The sequence below is a fragment of the Phytophthora parasitica genome, assembly GCF_000247585.1.
Source record: "Phytophthora parasitica INRA-310 unplaced genomic scaffold supercont2.35, whole genome shotgun sequence".
Taxonomy (NCBI): Eukaryota; Oomycota; class Peronosporomycetes; order Peronosporales; family Peronosporaceae; genus Phytophthora; species Phytophthora nicotianae.
In genome coordinates, this window is record NW_008649021.1 from 372,087 (window position 1) to 394,613 (window position 22,527).

At 45.2% G+C, this 22,527-nt stretch overlaps 7 protein-coding genes across 10 annotated transcripts; 3 read left to right on the forward strand and 4 right to left on the reverse strand.

Annotated features, from left to right (window-relative positions):
• The first annotated feature begins 207 nt into the window (after window positions 1–207).
• On the forward strand, window positions 208–1,727 carry PPTG_23321 (hypothetical protein). Its single transcript, XM_008909859.1, has one exon. It carries the CDS (start codon window positions 345–347, stop codon window positions 702–704), a length of 360 nt encoding a protein of 119 aa, XP_008908107.1. The 5' UTR covers window positions 208–344; the 3' UTR covers window positions 705–1,727.
• Window positions 1,728–4,305: 2,578 nt separating this feature from the next.
• Window positions 4,306–4,659, reverse strand: PPTG_12693 (hypothetical protein; the record flags this gene model as incomplete). The annotated part of the gene is made up of 1 exon (XM_008909860.1): window positions 4,306–4,659. The coding sequence occupies one exon, from the start codon at window positions 4,657–4,659 to the stop codon at window positions 4,306–4,308; it is 354 nt and encodes a 117-aa protein (XP_008908108.1).
• A 1,054-nt stretch (window positions 4,660–5,713) lies between these two features.
• PPTG_12694 (DNA repair protein RAD51) lies at window positions 5,714–7,461 on the reverse strand. 4 transcript variants are annotated; one of them, XM_008909862.1, is made up of 7 exons: window positions 7,243–7,461; window positions 6,929–7,135; window positions 6,377–6,852; window positions 6,254–6,317; window positions 6,104–6,192; window positions 5,861–6,040; window positions 5,719–5,784 (listed from the first exon to the last, which is right to left on the reverse strand). In XM_008909862.1, exons 1-6 carry the CDS (start codon window positions 7,297–7,299, stop codon window positions 5,917–5,919), a joined length of 1,017 nt encoding a protein of 338 aa, XP_008908110.1. In that variant the 5' UTR covers window positions 7,300–7,461; the 3' UTR covers window positions 5,719–5,784; window positions 5,861–5,916. The 4 variants fall into 4 exon arrangements, with proteins under 4 accessions (XP_008908109.1, XP_008908112.1, XP_008908110.1 ...); XM_008909861.1 differs by having other exon boundaries at window positions 5,714–6,040; XM_008909863.1 differs by having other exon boundaries at window positions 6,929–7,461.
• An 83-nt stretch (window positions 7,462–7,544) lies between these two features.
• Window positions 7,545–9,371, forward strand: PPTG_12695 (hypothetical protein; the record flags this gene model as incomplete). Its single annotated transcript, XM_008909865.1, has 1 exon — window positions 7,545–9,371. The coding sequence occupies one exon, from the start codon at window positions 7,545–7,547 to the stop codon at window positions 9,369–9,371; it is 1,827 nt and encodes a 608-aa protein (XP_008908113.1).
• A 51-nt stretch (window positions 9,372–9,422) lies between these two features.
• Window positions 9,423–14,843, reverse strand: PPTG_12696 (hypothetical protein; the record flags this gene model as incomplete). The annotated part of the gene is made up of 7 exons (XM_008909866.1): window positions 9,423–9,867; window positions 9,941–10,123; window positions 10,190–10,581; window positions 10,638–10,702; window positions 11,398–11,680; window positions 11,741–11,868; window positions 11,933–14,843. 7 exons carry the CDS (start codon window positions 14,841–14,843, stop codon window positions 9,423–9,425), a joined length of 4,407 nt encoding a protein of 1,468 aa, XP_008908114.1.
• Window positions 14,844–14,950: 107 nt separating this feature from the next.
• PPTG_12697 (hypothetical protein) lies at window positions 14,951–15,780 on the forward strand (the record flags this gene model as incomplete). The annotated part of the gene is made up of 4 exons (XM_008909867.1): window positions 14,951–15,029; window positions 15,091–15,172; window positions 15,253–15,365; window positions 15,425–15,780. The coding sequence occupies 4 exons, from the start codon at window positions 14,951–14,953 to the stop codon at window positions 15,778–15,780; spliced, it is 630 nt and encodes a 209-aa protein (XP_008908115.1).
• Window positions 15,781–16,726: 946 nt separating this feature from the next.
• On the reverse strand, window positions 16,727–18,470 carry PPTG_12698 (hypothetical protein; the record flags this gene model as incomplete). Its single annotated transcript, XM_008909868.1, has 1 exon — window positions 16,727–18,470. One exon carries the CDS (start codon window positions 18,468–18,470, stop codon window positions 16,815–16,817), a length of 1,656 nt encoding a protein of 551 aa, XP_008908116.1. The 3' UTR covers window positions 16,727–16,814.
• Window positions 18,471–22,527: the final 4,057 nt, after the last annotated feature.

The window sequence follows — 22,527 nt, forward strand, 5'->3', positions numbered from 1 at the left end:
GCTCAAAAGGAGCAGTTTGTTGCGGAGACGAGCGAGTCGGACTTCAAGTACATTGTTGATGGTTGGGAGGCGAAGATCGTTCGTTGCGGCGAAGGAGACCAGAAGTGGGGGCTGTTCTACGGCAAGAAGGAGTAAATGTAGTGTGAAGTTTTGCGGGACAACTACTGAAATATCAAGTTGTAAGGATCAATTTTCAACTTAAGCAATGAAAATGATTGACTATTGTCAAGATTCTTTACAGACCCGGGTACAAACCCAGGAAACCCGGGGTCGGTTCGCCCTGCACTTCACCCAAGTACAGAGTGAATGTCTGCTTCCATTCCTCCACCTTCGCGCGGTCCTCCATGAACAGCGGGAATCCAGCCATGTTGGCCTCCGGGATGTCCCAAGGCTTGTCCGTGTTGATGTCCATGCGCACACTCGGCGCCACCGTATCTGACTGCACTTCCTCCGACAAAGCCCAGTTCATGAACAGCTTGGCCGCAGCAGGGTGTTTAGCCTTCGCCAAGATGGCAGCACGTTGGCCCCACGCGATGTACTCAGTGTTGTTGCCAACTGGAGCATTGCCACCGATATCGGTGCCCATGCCGATCACCTTCTCTCCAGCAGCGACCAATTCAGCAGCAACGTTCGATCCACGGTGGAAAGCCACGCTCTGGTTAGCCAGTTTGGCCACCCAGTCCCAGCCGTACAGCTCAACGTAGCGGGTGTACAGATACAGCACCGCATCGTCGTCGTTGGGATACGACGAGGCAATTTTGCCAGCCCACTGCGAGTCCGTTAGGCTTTCCATCGAGGTAGGAGCGGCGAGTCCGTTGAGACTACTTGAGTTGTAGCTTGTGTAGAACGAGTAGATGGTGTACGCCATCCAGGCACCGTCATTGTCCCTCAACGACGGGTGGATGTTGGAGAACCCGTTCGGTTTGTATTGAAGGAGCTTTCCTTCGTCCGCCCAGCGAGTGAAGTCCTGCAGTGTTTGCAACGCTACGACGTCGGGCACGAGAGTGTCGGTCTCCAGCTGATTGTCGATACGCACATCGTGGTACTTGCTGTAGTCGACGACTAGCGTGAAGTTGATTTCTGGGAAACGTTGCTGAAAAGCTTCGTGCAGAGCATCTTGTTGGGTCGGGGTGTCACCTCCGTGGTACAGGACAAGTTTGCCGCCTTCGGCAACAGCCTCGGCGTAGAGATCATCGATGGACTTGGTCTCCTCTTGCACCTTGGCCAGAACGCCGAAGGAGAGCAGGGTAAACGTCGCAACAAGTGGATGGAAAAGCTGCATTGATGGCTGAGGTGTTGTTGTGAAACTTGAGGCGGAAGAAGCAAATTTGAGAATGGTCAGAGTAGTGAATGACCACCGCGCACAGCAAAACGTTAAAAGTGTTCCAGAGTGGTTTTACCCACCATGCACGTCTTGTTTACCTGCACTACTATATTTCAGCAGGTTTGCTGACGGGACGCAGCAGATAACTAAACATTTCAGTAATTCAACAAACCGAATACATAATGTCGGAACGAAGACGAGGGGTTTTCCCAATGTTCAAGCGGTCACAGCAGTGCAAGCAAATCTGCACCTATGGGATAACGTGTACCAAGCATGGCTGTTTACGTAGTTCGGGGCTTTTGTTTTTTAAAAATGAAAATGAGCACTTAAGGTCGAAGGTCCAATGAGTAACACACATGTATTACTTGAACGTAAAGCTCGGAGCACGAAATATAGTATCTCCAAAATCTATCAGCTCGTTTCCAGCATATAATAGGGATAGCACGGGGTTGAACCACCAGGATTTTCGAGTTAAGTAAAGGACCTCGTCGCTATATATACTTAACAATGTACCCTGCCTCTAGTTCCAATAAGACAGCACTGGACTATGTATCTCGACAACTGATGCTCTTTAAAGGCAAAATCACTTGCTGCGGCGGCATCGTCTACTTGAAGATGCAACTCGGCTGTATGAGTCGTAGCGATTGGTGAGATGATACACAGGGTTACGTCCGACAATAAATCGGAGGGGCAAACTGTGTAGGTGAACAAAATTCTTAACGCATCTCCACCGGTTGAGCTAAACGCAGTATATTGTGGCACCCGTTTAGACTAAATACTAGCCAAAACAGCAACACTCTCGCGCAAGTGCATGCGTGGTTGACATTCCTATCCAATGATGATCGCTGAATAGGAACACCAATTGTGATCGTTGGAATACCGTGCACACGCGTAGTATAAAAAAACAACGACGTGACTACTTCTAGCAGAATTACTAGAATCTGTTGCACCATGCATACAAAGTGTTCCTGTTGCCCATGTAAATCCCAGTCAAATTCAAATTTTGACAAACCTTTAACTGAGAACGAATAATGTGTAGAGCATATTCTACAACGATCGTTGCGTTCGTTTGACCATTGGAAACGGGGGTGGGAGGAAAATGCTCGCATTGATTAAAGGATTTACTCCTCAACGACAACGAACTTGTATGAAAATGTCGCTTGCCGTTGGATGCCATTCAGACGAAAAAAAAGCCATCAAAATTTTAATGGGTTTTTTTTCGTCTGAATGCCATCCAACGGCAAGCGACATTTTCATCGAAAGTTCTACAAGTATTGTTTTCAATCGACTTAGTTTGTTAGTTACACGTTCGGAACTATAAAGTATATGTTAGGCATTCGCGTACAATGTCTTGGAGTCCGAACTATCGCGATAACCTGATTGCCTCGAAGAGGAACATTTATTAATTAGCATAAGAAAGCACCTCTGAGAGGGGCTTCCTAGTGCACCAGAGGCTTGTGCTGCGTCAACATGCAAACTGCCCCACAACCAAGGCACTTCATAATCATCTTCGCAATCACGCTGACCGCACTATCACCTCCCCACTGGACATGGCAGAAAGTAGGGAGCATTGAGAGCGGAGCACTGGAGCAGAGAAAGTATAGACAGGTGGTATTAAAATACTACCAGGGGCTCGATGTGAGCTCGTATTCGTAGACACAATTGTGTTTTTAGAACTGGTTATTAATAAGTACCCACCAAAAGAATCGGAGCTACTTAAGTAGCTCCTAAAAAAGAAGAACTACTTAAGTAAGTCCGATAGTTCTAAATAAAATTGTGTCTACTTATACGAGTTCACACCAACCAATTGCAGCATAAGTTCACTCCCACCACCACCACCAGACACACCCAAAACTTTAATTCGCAAATGTTGCCTGAGTCCATAGTCCACCGATTTTGGCTAAATAAACACAATTATGTTTGTACATTTTGTGACTGGAGATCTTCCCAAAGTTGCAATGTTTGAAACATCAAATTTTCATTTTTTTGTTTTAATTTTTTTTATAATTATAAAAATTTCACTTTGCCTCTTCAGCGAAAATAACCCCCAAGCAATACCAATACCGCTAATAATATAGGGCAACACGAAGACTGGAATATTCTTCTTGCAAAGCTAATTTGAGTTCATCCGCAAGAGTGACGCTGATGCGCACGTATTTATTAACGCATCTCCAGCGTCTGCTTCACAGCCGCTGCATCTGCGCGCACATTCGACGAGCCGTCACCGTGGCTTTTTCTTATACTAAAGCAATATTAATGAAGCCAAGCCTTTGCACATGTTGATAATAGCTGTAAGAGGCAAGCTTTTCAAAGTCTCGTAAGTCAGCTCCCACAAATGCAATGAACACAATCTTACTATACTACTAAACAAACCCTACACAATATTTCGACGTCAGTCCTAAAGGTGTTCTAAATTTTCGAAACTCTCCTAAAAAAATGATTATCTCAACTGGCCTGTGCAATGCGCGACTTGCTTTGGCTACGCGTGCCAATCACTCACCTTGGTTGACTTCATATCATCAAATCAAAATTTAGAATTCTTTAGAAAATTTTAAAATTAATAAAACCTAAAATGTTCTAATTTCTGATTGGAAAGAGTCTCTGTCCTGCATCGCCTCTAGTCGGTGTATGGAGAGCGTTGAGATTTTAGTAATGACACAAGAGAATAGCGGAAGGAAATGGCAACAGTTTTGTTATAGATGGCGTTAGGATGGGTTCAGCTTGTGCTATGGCTACATTGTCCGTTGAAGTGTAGATCTGTTGTGCGTCTGTATTAATTTGTCTATCGACATATTTTTTTGACGTTGCCGTCGGATTATTTTCAGCCCGTGGTGATCGACCATTAAACTGACTTTGACCGGAAGCTCTATTTGGGTGCATCTTCAGTTATGGCGGTAAAATGAAAGAAAACAGTGAGTTCTTCATTGACAGAATTACAATGTAAAAGGTAAACAACGCTGCTTTGTTTCGCCATTTTCTCGCTACTCTGGCCGACGACGGAGTAAAAGATCAGCTTCGTTAAACTGCTCCGTCGACGCGGGGGACGGCGCCGACGTCGGCGCCAACGTTGGTGCGGGTGTCGGTGCGGGTGTCGGTGCGGGTGTCGGTGCGGGTGTCGGTGCGGGCGTCGGTGTCAGGATATTCAGCACCGTTCCGATAGCGCCGCCGATGAGACTTTGTTGACGTAGCTGGCGCCCAGAGTCATCAGCGTTGGCAACAGCAATCACCATGCAGCTCAGCACAGTCAGCATTACAGTCACGTTCATCTTCGTAGCTTGGGTGTTCGTTTGGAAATGCAGTTGGCACTCCACTCGGAAACGAGGGGATCCCGGCATGGTGGACTGGGCGAACTAGGTCAAAGCCGATTGCTGCTGGCCTCAATCGTAGTGTTGCAGCATTATGGAAGCACGTTTGAGAAAAACACGCATTACGCGTAGTATTCTTGGACAGTCGAGTATGATTTCAGTTAGACAAAAGGCACAGGAAGCGTAACTGAAAACAGTATAGTTCTCACCTCTCGTTTGATACGAGTCGTATCCAAACATTGAAAAGAGAAATAAGATCATGCAGATCGACAAGTTGTACATTCATGTCTGACCCAGACGCAAGAAACTCTCCTACGACCGGGCGCACATAGGCTGTCGGCACCAAGTCCGCTTCTTTGGAAGATTTGAGATAATTCGATGCCAAATACTAGAATAAGCGAGGTGGAGCATGCACTCTGAAGCTCATCCTTATCGATCACATCAGTTTCATTACTAGCCTCTGCGCATGCATTTGTTAACCGAAGGAAAATATTTTCAGTCGTTTCGAAGTTTGCTCTATTATCAATGGAACATTTCTGAAATCAAGGAAGCGATAACAAAGCCGTGCTTTCGCCCAGAACAGCTCTAGATTCTAATTTTAAAATGGTTTAATGAATCATTTCTTAGTCCTTGTAGATAGCTGAAGGGAAAGCGAGATTAAATTGTTCCGTAGCTTGCCGGACTCCACAGAGAGAGTCGAAGAACTAATATTGTACTCATGTTTAAGTTTAGAAAAATATGCCGTTGACCATTGCCAAACTTCTGGCAAGGATATTCATCAGCCAGTTGTCAACTTTATTCTTCTTCATATATAATATAAATAATTGCGGAAAGCAATAAAAAAATAATTGTCAGTGACTATTTCTGACGGTGGTTCTGTGCTTACGTAATTTATACTCGGGCGAGTTATCACCCAGAATCTCATATTACTGCTCTCGTATAATTGTCGAGGAAAGCAGAAGTAAGGGCCCACGAAAAGGTTTATCCAGTCTCCAGCCATGTTCTACGGACGGTTTACGACTGCGACGAAGCAGGATATCTACCTTTGAGAGTTATTCCTCTAGTACCATACCACTTATTCGCTTGGTGCTTGGCTATTCTTTAAGCAATTGAACTGTGTTTATTCATGTGCCAGTGGGAAATTCTGTTGTAGAGCTACATTATACCTTAGTGAAGCAGTTGTAAGTGAAATACGTCATGAATGCGTTAGTAAATGAAATGCAGTACTTGCCCTCATTTTCAACATTGTCAATAAACTGATTGAAGGTACAACACGTGTATTGTAGGCTAGTTGAGCTCGTCCTGAATACCTTGTTCTGTGATGGAGTAGATAGCCTCCGATTCTGGAAGGATGGGGGAGTCCACGACCTTCATGACGCGGTTCTCGCCACGTCCCTTCTTAAGGCGAAGTCTGCAAAATTGCCAAAACATTAAAATACTAGAAAATCTTGTCTAGTTGGAAGATTGACTGTACCTGGTGCAAGACGCATGGGCCATGATATTGCCACCAATGGGCTGTAGCGGGTCTTTAGCAAACATACCCGAATCCGGATTTGCGGTCATCTAGCGACAGTAACAATCGTTAGTTTTCGTCAAATATCACAATATATCGACCTTAACAAACCTGATTTGTGATCACAACTGCCACGCCGAACTCGTCAGCCATTCTTGTCAATGCACGCAGGAACCTGCAACAACAACGAGTAAAATATCTGATTCAACCTCTCACGAAGCATATCCAACATACTTGGCCAGTTCCTGTTGTCGAGCCGCCAGCTCGCCACGACCAGAATAATCTGTTCTAAACAGCGCCGTTGCACTATCAACAATCACGAGTGCGAAACGAGACTCTGCCATCATAGCGGACGCTTGAATGAGCAGCTGCATCTGGTGCTCCGAGTTGTAGGCACGGGCGAACGCCACATTGTCAAGTACACTGTCTCCATCCAGTCCATATCTCTCTGCAATAGCCTGCAGTCTCTGAGGACGGAACGTGCCTTCGGTGTCGATATACAGCGCCTTGCCCTCACCACCACCGCGATCCACAGGCAGCTGACACGTCACACAGAGCTGGTGGCACAGCTGCGTCTTGCCTGTGCGGAACTCTCCGAATAATTCTGTAATGGAACCCGTCTCGATTCCTCCTTTAAGCAGCTCGTCGACAGCGTTCGACCCCGTGGATAAAGTAATTAAATCTTTTCTGCTCTCCAACACATCAGCAGCCTAAAATATAATAATAATGAAATAAAAAATGTAAAAAAAGATAAGAACGCATGGACGCTGAGAAATGCTTGCTTACCGTTGTGAAACCCACGTTGACCATTTCTCGTGCAGCCTTGAGCATTTTCTCGGCTTTGACTTCACTGATGCCTTTGATACTAACGAGTTGCTTCTTGGTGGCCATCGCCACAGCGTCCACCGTGTGCATTCCTGCTTCTTTGAGCTTATTGACGTCCGTGGCATTGATTCCTGCCTGCTCCAGGATATTCACGAGACGCGGACCTTGCTAGAAATTATTATAAAAAAAATACGCAATCATGGTAGTCAATGAAAAAACTTGCACTTGGCAATACAAACTCCATGTTCCATGACAGCGCTTTACTGGCGGCCTACCATCTCGTGTTCCTCCGCACCCATGTCCATCTCCTCTTCCTGGTACTGAGCGTTCATCTTGACGCTCGCTATTCGCTCTCGGCGCTGTAGATGCCCCTGTAGACTGGTGTAGCCAACCTTGACTTTCCTGTAGTGACTCGCGATGGCAAGCTTCCAGTAGAGGGTACAAAACGTTCTGTGGCGTTGTGCTTGATTCGGTGACAAGTATACACTCTCCCGCCAAAACTTTTTGGATCAAGACCATCACTCATAAATCGCACTTAATTGAATTATACTCGATCTTGAAGCGACGCAATAGCGATATGGGGGTGATCACTAGACTTCTGCTGCTCCTTGAGCTCTGCGTATTGGTCTACGTGTCTCGTACAACTGGAGAGAGCGAGGTTGAGGTCGCGCTGGACGCTGCTGGCTCCATAGTCCACAAGAATCGGCCATTGGAGGCTGTTGCAGAAGCTAACAGCGATCCAGCTGAACAATCGAGTGTTAATGAAGCTGAGACTGTTGGTGAATCAATGAAGAGTGATAGTCCTTTCCATGAGAGCGACGTGGTGCCTTTAATGACGACGTTGCAGCGGGAGCTGACGGCAGTGGAGCAGATGGTGAAGCTGCAGGAGAAGAAGCTGCAAGTCCTGCGAGAGATGCGCAGTGTTTGGCTGCAGGAGACGCAGTTGCCTCAGGACGAGGAGATGCCAAAGAGAAGGAGACAAGTGGACATAGTCGAGCTCATTGAGAGAAGACTGGACGCTGCAATCGCGGAGACATTAACAAAATCGACGACCAGTGCCTTTGACACGCACTTTGTCGAGAAATCAACAATAACTTTAGAGGGGGAGGTGGTAGATATGAAGATGAAAGTCTTGGGGGCAGTAGAGCTGATTGCAGTGGCGTACAGAAGCGGTATAGCGGTTTTCTATTCGGAAGTGGAGGAATTATTGAGAATTGATACAGAGAAGCAAGGGATCGAGAGAATTGCACTCGAATTTCAAGAAGATCAACCGTGTCTTGTAGTGATGTACGAGACTCCAGAGATCGCGGTATACGAGCTAAAACTCGTTACCAGGAGCACAAGCTATGATGCCCAAGAACCAAAAATCACTGTTGCAGTTGTACCTGAATTGATGCTGAGTGTCAAGGAATCTCGCATTCTCCAATTACCAAAGAAGGCTTCTGCATTAGCTATTGCGAAATCTTCTCGTCAACTGGTGATGGCAGTCTCTCAAGTCGACGGAATTATCAATTTTCTTGCGCTTAATGGGACGAATTTTCGTCAACTACAGACAAACGCCTCGATCTCAGCGATGGAGACGAGAAGAAACCTCTTAGCGTTCAGCACCAACACAGACGTTGTCATTTCCTCAGTGACCCGCGCACAAGGCTCCGTCTTCCACATTTGTCCAGGATCGTCGGCGAAAGTATCGTCCATCACATTTGACGCCATGGTGCCTGAAATCATGTACATTGGCACTCAACGAGGAGAGATCCTTGTGTACGCAGTAAACGCCGGTGCTCCTGCTGAAGCACAGGCCTGTCGCCTTTTATCTCGATCGTTTATCACAAAAACCTCTCAAGACACGGCCCCAGTAGTACTTGCCACTACGAAGACGTATATTATCGCGGCAACACCACAAAATATCGGTGTCTTTAACGTATCCAAGACGCAGCGAGATGGTGCTTTTCTCTCTAAAATTTGCTCAATCAAGCGGATGAATCCAACTGAGAACCATCAACTAAGTCTTCCTATAATGGCATTTTCCCAGGGAACTTTGGGGTCCTATCTCGCCATCATTAACGGCCAAGACAAACTTACTTTATATCATTGTCTTCTTCCCGACGTAAGAGAGCCATCCGATCTCCATTGGACAGTGTATCTTTATGCTATCATTGCTATTGTTGCTGTTATCGGCTCTCAGCTATTTATTCGGTGGCAACGACGATCCAGTGTGAATCCTTGGGATTCAATTGGTAAACCACGTGATTCACCTTACGAGAAATACGGTGATTTAAAAGATGACGACGATGAATTCGACGGCGATTTTGGTCAATACAGTTATCTCAGTGACGAGTTGCGAAACAGAATTGCACAGGAGAAAAAAGGATCGACTCGCACAGAGGAGGATGTTGACTACTAGATTACATTCTCAAATTCCAATGAACGATATCAGTTTTATGTGTGTGTGTGTTTACTGATCCATTATCTCCCCGCGTCTACCTTCCAGTCGCTTCCTGGCTGCATTTACTAGCTGAAAGGCGTCAACATCCCCGTCGTGAAATGATGGCGACGTTAGAATTGATATACTCGACGCTTCTGATGAGAATCCTAGTGAAGACAGCGGACGAATTGGTGGCCCTGCATCCTCACTCCCTGAAACTCCCAGTCCCTTGAAGTCGATAAACTCTTCGAGCAGTTCATCGTAAAGTTTTCCGTTCAACGCAGGGAATCCGAGTCCTGCTGATTTGTCGATTATCTTCGAGTTTGCGAGCTTTTTCGGCGGTAGAGGCGCTTGATTCACTCGTCGGCGCTGTGACTTAGTATCCTCATTACCTTCAGAATTCTTCCGTAGCATCCCTTTGGCACGAATCGATTTCCAGTATTGCTCTGGTTCTGACCCGCTGCTAGAAGTATCACTAGTAAAGACAAAAAGCTTAGACATTAGCACCTGAAGAAAAAAAAACATCGGTACTAAATCGTGATGCTTACCTGAACGTCCAGATGTTCTCGATCGAGCGTTGAAAAAGCTGGGTTTGGAACAAATGCGAGCAAAAATCTCGGAAACTTGGGTGCATGGCTAAGAAACCACGTTCATCAAAAACCACAGTGTCCGCCGAGTTGTTCCCTGGTGCTCCAGTCCTAGTGCAATGCTTGCGGACGTCCTTGAGAATCCTGTATGCCACGCGGAATTGTAGATAAAAAAATAATTCACCATTATAACCGAGTATATAAACTCACCGTATCGAGAACGAAGAAAAGAGCGCCTGTATTTCACTCCACTTCTCAGTCAACTCGTCATGTCTGGTACTTGCTTGCCCCACTTCAAGGACTGAGGGCTGGGAAGGCTCATATTCTGGTGAAAGCGGACGTTCGTCGGTACTGCAGCCATGTCCAAAGCTGTGTCGTGTGCGCTGACTTGCTGACCAAATCGAGAGTTTCCGCAGAGTATGGAGCAGCTTCCGTGATTTTACGTCGGTGAGAAGTGGAAGCGCCTCGTTAAGTGGTACTCGAATGTCGTTATTGTCGAGATCAACTAAGATGACTCCCTCAGCCACCAGCCGTTCTAGTCGTTGGTCGGAGCGAACTCCCATGAAGAATGGTACTGGTGCGCAGATAAACTCAACTAAGGACTGAAAAAAACATAGATTGGTAATTTAATCATCGTGATAAAATACGCTTATCTTACCAGCGGAAGAAGTGGGATGTATACTTGCTGGAACACGAACGGATGGAGTAATGCACGCAAGGTCTCTGCAACATGCGTCAAAATTGGTCGATTGGCTGAAGTAAGAACAACTTTCTTTTCTGTCAGCAAGTAACCATAAACCTAAATAATAGATAAGAAAAATAGGAGTGAGTACTGTGATCACAATTTGAGGTATCCGATTGTAATACCACCTTCACAATATTTTCTGGGTTGAGGCATTGGAAAAGAAGGGTAAAGTCGACTTCGGTCGGGAAGAATAGTGGTAAACTTGGCTGAAATCCTGACAGTAGACAAGTCTTTTCAGCGAGTTTAAACGTCGTTTGTGTCGAATTCGCGGTTGGAATCCGAATTTGCTCGAGAAAATTGAAAATAATCGACTCCACTGACACACGCGTTGAGTTGGACAATGAAAGTCGGTAGAGGTATACCAGAAAACTGCGAAATGTTTGGAATAAGGGAGAACTGGATAACACACAGATGCATTTGGGTGCATAGCACTTCCACTTGGTTTGTCCCTGTTGGATATCTTTCAAACTCACCCACGACGGTAAGTTCGCAGTTCTGCCTTTTTCCGTCGCAGATATGAGTGAAAGTACGTCCATGGGGTGTTTTTCTTCACAAAAGTGGAGACAAGAGCCGTAGGAGCGCATTCCTTTGATATCTGCAATAATTGTCGATACCAATAATTGAAATATTACAATACAATATTGCAACAATATTTGAAAGATATTTAACTTACCAGTGAGAACGATGTCGAACGTCTTCAACGAGAAAGGCTCTGTACTGAGGTAAATATCGTCCGGGAAACAGAATTTTGGTAGCTCCTCTGGTAGACTAGCCCGTGATGGTAGTACGTCTACCACTTCGGGTTCAAGTCGAATATCTGTTGGCGAAGCAGTGTTACTGACATCAACTCCTACCGTTTTGGTCATTTTTCCACCCAAGACAACAACGCAATCCGCAATACCCGTGCGACTGCGCACTCGGTATCGCTCGCTTGTCGAGCTTGCTGATGTTTTGCGCTATCATCACATGTGAGTGAATACTACGTAAGTAAACAAAAATATGTTTCAGACACGTACACCTGTCGATGATTTAATGGTTGACTGTTTCCGTGGATACGTGCAATCACCAGAATATATCGAAAAGTTGTGTGCCCCGGTATGTTTCGCTGCCAACAGATTAATGATTTCGCAGAACTCCACGGGATCTGGCCATAGAAATCACCAATTAGATCACATTAAGTCACACCAAATTATGTTCATCAAACTTACCTGCTTCAGCGAGCCAGCAGAAATATTGCAGTACCCCTCTTTCTGTCAAACCGCCATCTTGGTTATCAAAATTGTTTAATAACCATTGAAATGTCTCGGAAGATACTGCCCTGTGTCCACACGCTTTGCTCAAAAGCGTGAGTTCAGGTTGTAAGAGTACACCTTTCTTGTCGGTATCAAAGTCGGCAAATGCTGCAGCAAGTACAAAGCGGTAAAATGGTGTGATAGTCTCTTCTTGGTCCTGTTGATCTGCAGCCGTTGATGGTTGACTTTCAGCGAGAAAGAACTTCCGTCGAACGGCTAACAGCGCGCGGATGTAGCTGCGCTTTGTGTTAAGAACGTTGGATTCTACAGCATTATCCTCGCTTTGTGCACATGCGTCTAGATTTATCAACGCATTTTCCAGTAATTGTTTCTCGGCTTCACAACCTCTGGGGAGGTGAGTTGCTAGCTTAAAATGCACCATTGCCAGACTATGGTGAAGATGACTTCTGGAATAGTTTAGTCCACCTTTGGAGTGTTGTAACAGGAAGCGGAACATCTTCTTGGCCTCCCAGTAGAATTCACCTGGTGGAGACGTTTTCGACAAAATAAGTGTGCTTTCAAAAAAGACCTCGTTGGTGATACTCCTCTCATCAATTTGCTTGGTCTCGTCAAACTTGGCACCCAGCTCGTAGTCTGCACAAACCTTCTTGTTGTGTGCTATGACGTCTGCATATGCTGCCAAACACTTTGCTCGTAGATACAGACAGTACAAATACCGTTCATAGAGCGCGCTAATTGTCCAATCATCGTCATACTCCCCGATTTCAGTACCAATACTGGATTCGTCATCGTCACTCTCACTAAGACCATCATTCTTTCGAGCGATAGTAATTAAAGCGCTCAGTTCATCACTGGCCTGTGTAAGTTTTCCAGATGCAAGTGATAGTGTCTCCATAGCCAAATCCAGAGTAAATAATATCGATTCGTCACTCCATGTGTCAGAATTTGTCGTGTAAACACGGACATTTGTGACGTAAAAGAGTTCTTCGTAGCTGTAAACTTTAGTTGTGCTCTTGAGAACTTGAGATGCAAATATATACAGTGAACGTCCGAAGCGAGCGAGGTATTTGGCTCGAAGTTGCGGAGATGACTCGACGTAGTTAATAACATCGGAATATTTTTCACCTGCTGACACCCAGACATCCAACATATGAGGCACTGTATCTTGAGTATCCGGTTTTTTGGCAAGTGAATGCCTCTGTAATTCTCCAGCGAGAAAGGCATATATTTCATCGGCCTCATTCGATAAAGCGTTTAGTTGTTCCAGCTCACGTTTTCTTTGCTCCACCAACACTTGAGAGTCAATCTGAGATACTGATACCTGCGGGATGGGTGTGTTGACGCTTGGTTCGCTGCCGTTTCCAGTGTTTTCTGCATTATCAGCCAAGTCCAGATTCCACGAGAATTCAATATCGACGTTAGCATCATTCGTCTTAACTGGTTCTTGCTCTTGCCTCACAGCGGGAGTCTCACCAATGGCCAGTTGTTGTATCTTTCGTGGCTTCAAGAGAGGAGCACAACTGCTCTGGTAATCAATTAGCAAGTCTTCCCGGTGCATTTTGTTGAATTCAAGCAGAAAATGCACTCTTGCTTGGTTAAAATCGACGTTTTTCTTCGCTAGAGCGCCTCCGTTTGTCCCCAAGTTATTCGAAATGTGGTGGAGAAGCGCTTTGAGAGACTGGACGCCCAGTTTGCTCGCTAGATCCACGTTCAGGCAGCTTGGAGACATTTTCTCTTTTGCCTTAACAAGACGAGGAACTGCTAGAAGAGCGATGTAGACTACACTTTCAATTATTTTCCCGCAAACGACCTCCAGCGTCGAAGCTCCTAAACTTGAAAGAGCTGAAATTTCTTCTCTAACCGGCGAATATTCAGGCTCGTCGAACTCGGTCCTCTGGTTCTTATTGTTGCTTTGCTCCTTCCGACAATAGCGCATGAACACCTTGCACACTTCAGTGGAGGAAATCGGTACCGTCGTTGGGATAATATCACGAATAAATCGATGAAACTCATGGTATCCCAATACACAACGTTTTTGAGCAACTCCAACATTACGACTGTAAGATGTAGCGAGATCTCCAATTGTCTTGGTAAAACGTTGAGCTACCGCTCTGACCTTTTCTCGTTCCATTAACTCGTCTATTTGATCCCAAGACAACGTGTCCGAACCAGCTGCAAACTGCTCCATTTCATGACACGGAATTATATACTCAAGCGCAAGTTTCTCCAGTGCCCTCTCCTTGGACGATTCTTTCGGATGCATGAAACAAGCTACGTCTACTAGAGCATCCAGAAATTCATCAAAGTTGACGCCAGAAATTCCATCTCCACTGTTACAGACAATCGATTGAGCTCCTCGGAACGCCAGAGCCACTCGTTTATCGAAAACCAGCTTCTTCTTCTGTTGGTAGATAGTCTTTGCTGTAGATTTCTGAAGAAGATGCTTGAGCTGGTAGCTGGTAATGCGAAGTGTACTGCTCTGACGGTTCTGTAGAGCATTGAAGACGAACAAATCGAAGAGCTGATCGTGTATCCAGAAAGGATCCAACGACTTCACGTTGGTAGTTCTCTTGACTGGAATTGATGTCACTCGTTCGCGTCGCTTAAGTGTCAAAACTGCGGGGTGGAAATGTGAAAGCTCCAGTGGTTTGCCGCCGGCTAGTATGCTGCCAAATTCGTCATAAAGATCGTACTTGGTGGTTTTTATCTGGCAGTACCGACCCACGTCGTGCTTCAGCTTTTCAACAGAGTAGTCAATGGGAATCCAGCCAATGTACTCCAGCGGTCCAGTCGTCTCGAAGTTATCGTGTTGATGCTTAGACTCGTCATTTTCTGGCGGAATGATGACGACGTGCACTTTACTCATGGCAAAGTGTGACGTAAGACGTTAAAGAGTCGGGAGATGCATTAAGGAAAAAAAAACTATTTTCTGATTTCGCGAAACTACCCTGTGCGGCCATTGGGACACCAACAATGACCAAGACTAAAGCTAACAGGAAGAAACACAAAGCAGTGCGGTCCAGATGGGCGGACCTTGCAGAGGAGACCTCGTGTGCGTGTCGGTTTATCTTCGCTTCCTAAAGAGTAGTTAATAACTTGTTTGTTTCGGGTAGTTCCTGTGGCAGCTCTGGAGGTGCTAGAAAAGCATCATAAAATACTAAATACTTTCTGTGCCGACGTTTACAGTCCAGAGACGTGAGTGAAATCAAGCTTTTTTATTTTAGGCAATACACTGTATTAACGTTATAAAAAAACCAATGTTGCTTCTAACGTAGTCGAGCAGATGACGAATGCGGCTCCACTACAAGCTATGAGCTATCGTTTCATCAGTACTGCGTCGCCCTGAGTACGCTGATCCAGCATGGAACCCCAGCACAGCAGTTTGAATGTGAGTGCCGTCCTACATACATTATATTTTCTAAAAAATCACAACTTCTGTAATCCCAGATCTGTATCGTATATACACTACAAACGAACGAGGAATTGACCGCCAAGAATTGTTTCAGCTTCTTCAAGATCATTCGGAATATGTCACTAATATTGCCATGAAGGACGATAAGCTGTTGCATGTGACGGACCCCAGACGATTTGATAAACTGTACACGTGGCTCAAGAAATATTTTATTCTCTATGACGAAGCGAGATGTGGGTATCTGCCAGAGAATGCCGCACTCGATATGATTCAAGCACATCCAACAGCGCTGGCGCACCTCAAATTCCAACTGATTCCTTTTATCAAGAAGGTAAAAGAGAATAATGCTCGCTATGTCGAGCAAGAAGCTGCCGCACACGTTTCAGATTGAGCTGTGGGTCCACACCAGGATAGGTCAGAGGCTAGACTGGACAGTTGCTCATCACTATTAGGTGTACTGTAATGTACACATCGTGTAGGTTTGTCAGCGAATTCAACTAGATCCGATTTGGATCGTTCCAAAACGGTCTAGGTATATCTTGGCCTGCTGTTTAACCCTTGATGCAAACGGAGGATTACACGTACTTACGTTGACGATATACATAGATACACATTAACCTTCTTGACAGTCCGTGGAACAACTTTTGATCAAGTAACAAGTTGATAATGTTAAGATGGTTGGTGTGGTGCACATTCCAGAAATTTAGTTGGATTCCAACGAAATAGGAAATTTATGGAAATATCTGACGATGCAGTGGCCCTTTCAGTGGCTGATTTCCGGAAAAAAAATCGGCTTACAATGGACGAGCACGTGATTTCATATCTCGACGTACCACGGATTCCTACTACCAGTAGGTAAACCCTTCGATTTTTACCACATTTGACTTTTTTCCCCCTCTATCATCACATCAAGGGACTTTACAAAAAGTAAGTCTACCAGTTCAGTGGAATCACATCCTACCAAGTACGACAGGACATCGCGATATACGAGCTCATCTTGGACAGACTATGTAGGCAGTTCATATTTTAACATGAACTGTCTATTTACGGTAGGTCAAGCTTAGTGTTTGCCCATACGCATTTAGCCCTTCACCATCCTTACTATTACATAATAGTGACGGGTACCTGCACCCTCCAGAAGAATTTGTTCATCTCCTAAGTGACTTCACTTTCGATAGATCGAGGGTGAACACCTTTTGCAAATTTAAATACTGAGTGCGCTACCAGCCAAGTTCGTGTTATGGGAACCGTCAATTCTGTACTAGTAGGTCACTGCGCTTGTACCAAGCCGTGGTTTACTTTGAGGGCTCATTTTGCTATTTTTTTAAACAAAAAAAAACGTATCGAAAAATGAAGTTTTACTAGCGCAGGCCAGTATTTATCTAACGGACATTAACCCGTGGTCAATATAGAAGCACCTTGAATCTAGCATCCGCTGCCACCAGCAATCCGCAAGCAGCTCGTCGAGTCAAACAAACTCAAAATGTTGGTCATCAGTGACCAGGCCAGAGCAAAGATAAGAACGCAAATCGACACGATGCCCGCGATCTTGTTCTTGGCACCGTCGCGCTGCTGTCGATGAAGCTCGTCCTTCTGGTTCGGGAGCAGTTGGACGAACACGATAGCAAAGAGATTCAATGCGTAGGCAATGATATAAGCGTACGTGACCTGCGAGCGAACGTGGTGATCGTCCTGCTGGATGTACTCACGCTCAATGTCAAAGTAGCCGTCGACTGATTTGGTGATAACCGTGGCAAATGGGATACCGACACGTTGCGAGGTCACGGCCAGACCAAATAAGGTGGCCTCGAAGTCTTCACTGTCAACCTCAAGCATAAACAACGCACCGATGAAATCGGTAGCAGCGGTCGGGATCTTCTCGAGTAGCGGGACACCAAGCCAGAACCACTGGCTGCGGACCACATCCCAGATCGTGAACATTGTCGGGATAACGTCAAGGCTCACGACAAGCATCTGCGCGAAGATGATGATGTAGCGCCAGTTCCAGGCAAGACCGTACTTCTTAATCAAGTATGTTCCAAGCATGGTCAGGAAAGCGGCAATCATTGCTGCGATACCGTTGTTTATGGGCTCAACACCAGCCCACGTGCTTTGAATCGCACTCGACGAAGTCACGGAAATCATAGCCAACACGTTGTAGAAGAAGCGGAAGGCGATGTACCGGTAAATGGTTTTACGCTGAAGCAGCTCGTAGAGGAATATGAAGACCGACTTTGACAGACCAGTCGTGACGCGCTCTTCTTGGATGCAGAACCAGCAGAAGGGCAACACGATGAGTGACATACCAGCGCACACGCCCATGATCGCGTTGAAGCCGATAGACCATGAGAAGGTTCCCCCGTAATCTTCGCTGTTGAGACCAAGACCCGTAAAGAAAGCCGATACGGTCGCGAACCAGTAAAATATAACGTTGCAGTCACCCATGGCGGTACCACGCTTGTGAGCAGGCTCCTGCTGCGAGATTTCGATCATTGTACCGTTGAACCCACTGTATGCGAGCACAGTACCGAAATTGGCGATCATCATCAAGATAATCATCTTGATACCGCGATTGGGAGCGTCCGTGTCGATGGTCGCAAGCTGCTCGGGGGTGAGCTCACTAGTGTCCAAGTTGGCTATGGATTGATCTCCGTAGTAGGGGTCACCAAGAGGCAGCACCGCCATGAGGAAGCACGACAGGAACGTCATTCCCCACCCGATCACCATGTATGGGCGACGACGGTAGCCAAAGATCGGAATTGTATCCGTCAGCATTCCGGTGAACAAACGGAGGCTGCGAGGGAACTGGATGAGGGCAACGGCCGTAGCAACCAGAGTCGCAGACATATGGAGGTAGTTATTTAACACGGCGTAGACAATTCCACTCATGGTGCTGTTGACGATACCAACACCAGCTGAGTGAGCCAGCATGCCCAAGTTCTCCCACGAATACGCAGACACGGAGCCACGAGGGGCACGTAAAGCGCCATTCACGAACGAAGTGCCATTCTCCACATTTGCCTCCCTGGGCGACTTGGTTTCAACGTAGGGGTTCTGCTTGAGCTGCTCAGATGCCTCCATCGCCCAGTAGATTGAGAAATGAAGTCGGAGTCCACCATTGGACGTGCAGTTTGTTGGATCTGCTCGAGTTAAGTACATCCAATAATGTATAATACACTCGACAAACCCAAGTACGTAGAATATCGATGATAACGCAGGAGGACGGATTATGCGATCCTGCCAGGTATTGTGATTGGATTAAGGCACGCGCCCATAGTGTGACCACGTCTAACTGATAGTCAGCTGTGATTCACGTGGTTTTTCATACTAATGACAAGGTGGGTTTCAGAGGCCTGAACCATTTATTTTAACCTGTCAAATGAGAGTTGCTTGATTAAGATTCTTAATTTTTGAAAGCGTCGCATCGTACACCAAGCTGATCTAAGTTGCGTCAGATATCCAAACTTCGCTACAATATTGAAATTAATAGTGGTGTCAACGTTACTTTCTTTGGCGCGATTGACCGTGCCGTCCACTTCGGCAGCTCTTACATATGGTGCATTCTATCTTCTCGATATTGCACTTGAAAAAAAAAGAAGCTCATTGTTACTGCTCTACTGAACAGACAGGACGCTGCTGAAACTGAATGAAAACTCTTCATTCAAAATCATATTCGACTAATAGAACTTGTTAGCGGCTTTACTACTGCCTATTGTTTGCATGCAATGGCCTCGATTACTCTTTATTTAACCTTTCTGTTGAGCTTAAGACTCCAACAAAAAAGCAATAAACTTCAGCTATGAGATCGGTCAAGGTACTCGAGGACATTCAGATGAACATTAAAACAGTTCTCTAGCCAAGCCTAACCCAATAGTGTACGCTCAAATCCAATTCAAGTCGAGTTTCGTGGGTACGTTACTTAAAGACTAGACACGTTTAGACATTTTTCAATTCTACGGACGTATTCTGTCTGTTCCCCCAAACCATACATATATATATAGTACGCGAACAATAACGAAAGCTGAAAATAGTGTAAAATAACGGATCTGTTTTGATATTACTTTACTTTAATTATACGAACGTATTTTCACTTTTTCCCATATTTTTCGGAAATGCGAGATTTTGATTGTAAAAACGAAAAAACAATCGATTTCAGTGCTCGCTAATAGAGAATGTAGTAGCGCTCTTAAAACTACGTTGAACGAGCTTGATCATACCTTTTCCATTCACCTTTCTACATATATGGAGCTAAGATCGATTAGCATTGCCCTTGTAGGTTAATCGCAAGGAGCTCTCAACAAATGCTGATTTATTGTTCTTAAATAGTTGGGTACTGTATTTATTACAGCCTCGACAATACCCGGATCAATTGACACCGAAGTGGACAATACATGGAAAACATATCGGGTCTTCATGAAGGAAGAATGCGGCGATCGAACAAACTGCCCGTCGAGACCATAACCAGAGAAGCCAGCATCACCACCCGCAGTAAGCGCGAGATGGACTCGGAAGAGAAGATATCCTTGACATGTTGTCCTAATTTGTATTAATAAGTTGTCCTATATTTTTATGTTTGATATAACATAATCGTCCATGTTTGTTTACAACAGGGTACATTTGTTTATTATACGTTACTCACGTAGCGAAATCTCACCATGAAGTATGGGTACTTCAATATCTCCCTATATTGTCGCTGCGTTGTATGTCTCACGGCAAGCCTCAGCTTTTCCGCATTTTGGGAGGTTTACTTTCCCCATGGGTATGACCATGCTAATGGTATATCGTTTTGGTACAAGATGACGACATCGATCAAAGCCAATCGATCCAAGGATAGGAAAATCGTAAAACGTTTTGAAGAAAGATGGCGACATCGGCAGAATGTCGCCAGAATTATCCATTATTACGGATATGCGAGGTGACCATGCATTTTCAGGAAGATCATGATTGTCTATCCCATTCGAATTATGCCACATTACCAGAGCCTGTTGAATATCCGTGCACCACCATGGTGTTTCCACGAAAACTACTTTGGGCACCCTTTTAGTGATGGACTCTTTCCGGGTGGACTGTGCACTTCGAAAGGGACTCGAGCTAATTGTTTTGAACAAGGATTTGTGTGTCTTTAGTGAAGGTTCAATCCTGACTCAGAATTTATCACCTCCCTACATATTCGCGATGGTAGAAGCATCCAGTCATAGAGTATAAACGGTAGTGAATTCGTCTTATGTTGCCATGCTAACTCTATTGTGTCTCTGTCACCTTTGGTGGAAACTCAAGTTGGTTTTGCGCCTTGACTATCATAATTAATAGGTGCTTATCGTACGTAAATATGGCCTTAATTGCGTCAAAGAGTATTCTTACCAAACTTCGCTAATATTGAACTTTATTGAGTGAAAGGAAGAGTGAGAGAGGAGCTCTGTCCTTAGCAGTGAGGGAATACCGTGACCAACCACAGCAATGGGTGGTCTGGACGAAAACCCAACTGCACACGATCCTACACTCACTATCGATTAGTGGAGCTCGCTGAATCCAATAGCTAAAATGTCGTAATTAATAAATGTAGATCATCCTTAACATGACTTAGTTGTTCCAGGGGTTGTAGTGTCTAGGGGAGGTAGCGCAAGCGAATAGACTTACCAATTTTCGACCCGTGTCCGCTTCTGTGCTCCCAAAACAGTGCCCAAAGCCCCCGAAAGGCACCCAAAAGGTTAACCTACAATATTTTTTTTGACTACATATTCGCAATCTTATAACGACGTTATAAGAAAATAAACCTCTAACTATTTCATGACAATACTTTATTCATATCAATTTAGATATAGCTAAACCGTATACAAATATATTATGCAATCGTACATTCCCATAGTAACGTGTTCTTTAGCGCAAACGAGGAATGCGAGGAAATGTATATGGTGCTGCATATGGTGGCGGTCGCTGCCGACGGTGTCGAACGTCAGCAAATTGATCGATGCACGTTTTGGCTTCTTGTTGTAGCACATCAACAAAGTTCAGCATGATTGGATGTGGAGCTCCAAACAAGTCGGCGACCCTCCAATTATACGCCTTCTGCGGGTTGTTAGTCCTGTTAACTATATCGACGTTCTTCTTGATCGTTCCGGAGATATTCTAACAAGAAATATCATATGTGTCACACCACGTCTTCACACAGTAGTCCCAGAAGGCTTGCCATTTGCTTTGTGATCTCCTTGTTGATGAGACCGTAGATCTTTTTAGTTACGAACGGAATTGTCCTTTTCGTTAGACCTTTTGGACTACTAAAATAGAAAGCCAAGTACTTCAGGTTCCATGGCGGCTGTGACCTCCGTTTGAGAGATCCCCATTGAAAACATTTTTTGCGCCGTAGAGCCTGCTTCTAACGGAACAGACAGCCGATAATGTGCACACTGTCGAACTGATCGCGAATTCGAAGGTGGAGCGCCTGCTCAAATTCACACACCACCACTCTCGGTGCGCAGGCCATGCCTGTTTGATTTTTTCTCCAAATGGAATACGTCCCAGTATATCAAGGGACTCTTGGTATCAACCAGGCTATAGAAACACGGTACGTAGAGGTCGTGAGCTCTATCGTGAGTCAGCACAATTATGGTCTGAGGAAATGGCTTTGAAGTCGCACTGATGGTGGCGTCGACGAATAGAGAAATGCAAGGATATTTCATCAGTCGAATGAGGTCTGGACGCCTAAACCTACGATTCGCCTGCATTTTACTTCCATTGGATAAGGAAGACTTATCAGGAGAAAGCATCTCTCGTAATCTTCAGATATACGTTGAACGGACTCGGTCTCGATACCTCAAAACATCCTACCACAGGTTGCCACCTATCGCGACATACTGATAGACAATCGTTTCTCGATTGGAGAGGAACCGAAGGCCAGACCGTTCAACGTATTCACGGACCATCTCGTCCTTGGCATCACGCCACAGACTTCACCAAAACATCGTAGTTCTTGATATCGTATATTACTGAATCTATGGGCATGATAGTTGGTAGTCGTACAGGGCCTTCTGTATTCATGTCATTGTTGCGTTAGCATGTAAATCACGTTGTACTTGGAATTATCCAACAGTCGATTTACTTTGATAATCGAACCTATTTGGGATTACTGAAAACCGAAGGT

Excerpts from the sequence above, each read along its gene's own strand:
- PPTG_23321 (XM_008909859.1), top strand. The coding sequence starts at position 345 with ATGAACAGCGGGAATCCAGCCATGTTGGCCTCCGGGATGTCCCAAGGC.
- PPTG_12694 (XM_008909861.1), bottom strand. The coding sequence starts at position 7,299 with ATGAACGCTCAGTACCAGGAAGAGGAGATGGACATGGGTGCGGAGGAA. Across the intron at positions 6,318-6,376 it reads CGACAACAGGAACTGGCCAA|GTTCCTGCGTGCATTGACAA; the intron begins GTATGTTGGATA and ends TTGTTGTTGCAG. Across the intron at positions 6,193-6,253 it reads CAGTTGTGATCACAAATCAG|ATGACCGCAAATCCGGATTC; the intron begins GTTTGTTAAGGT and ends TACTGTCGCTAG.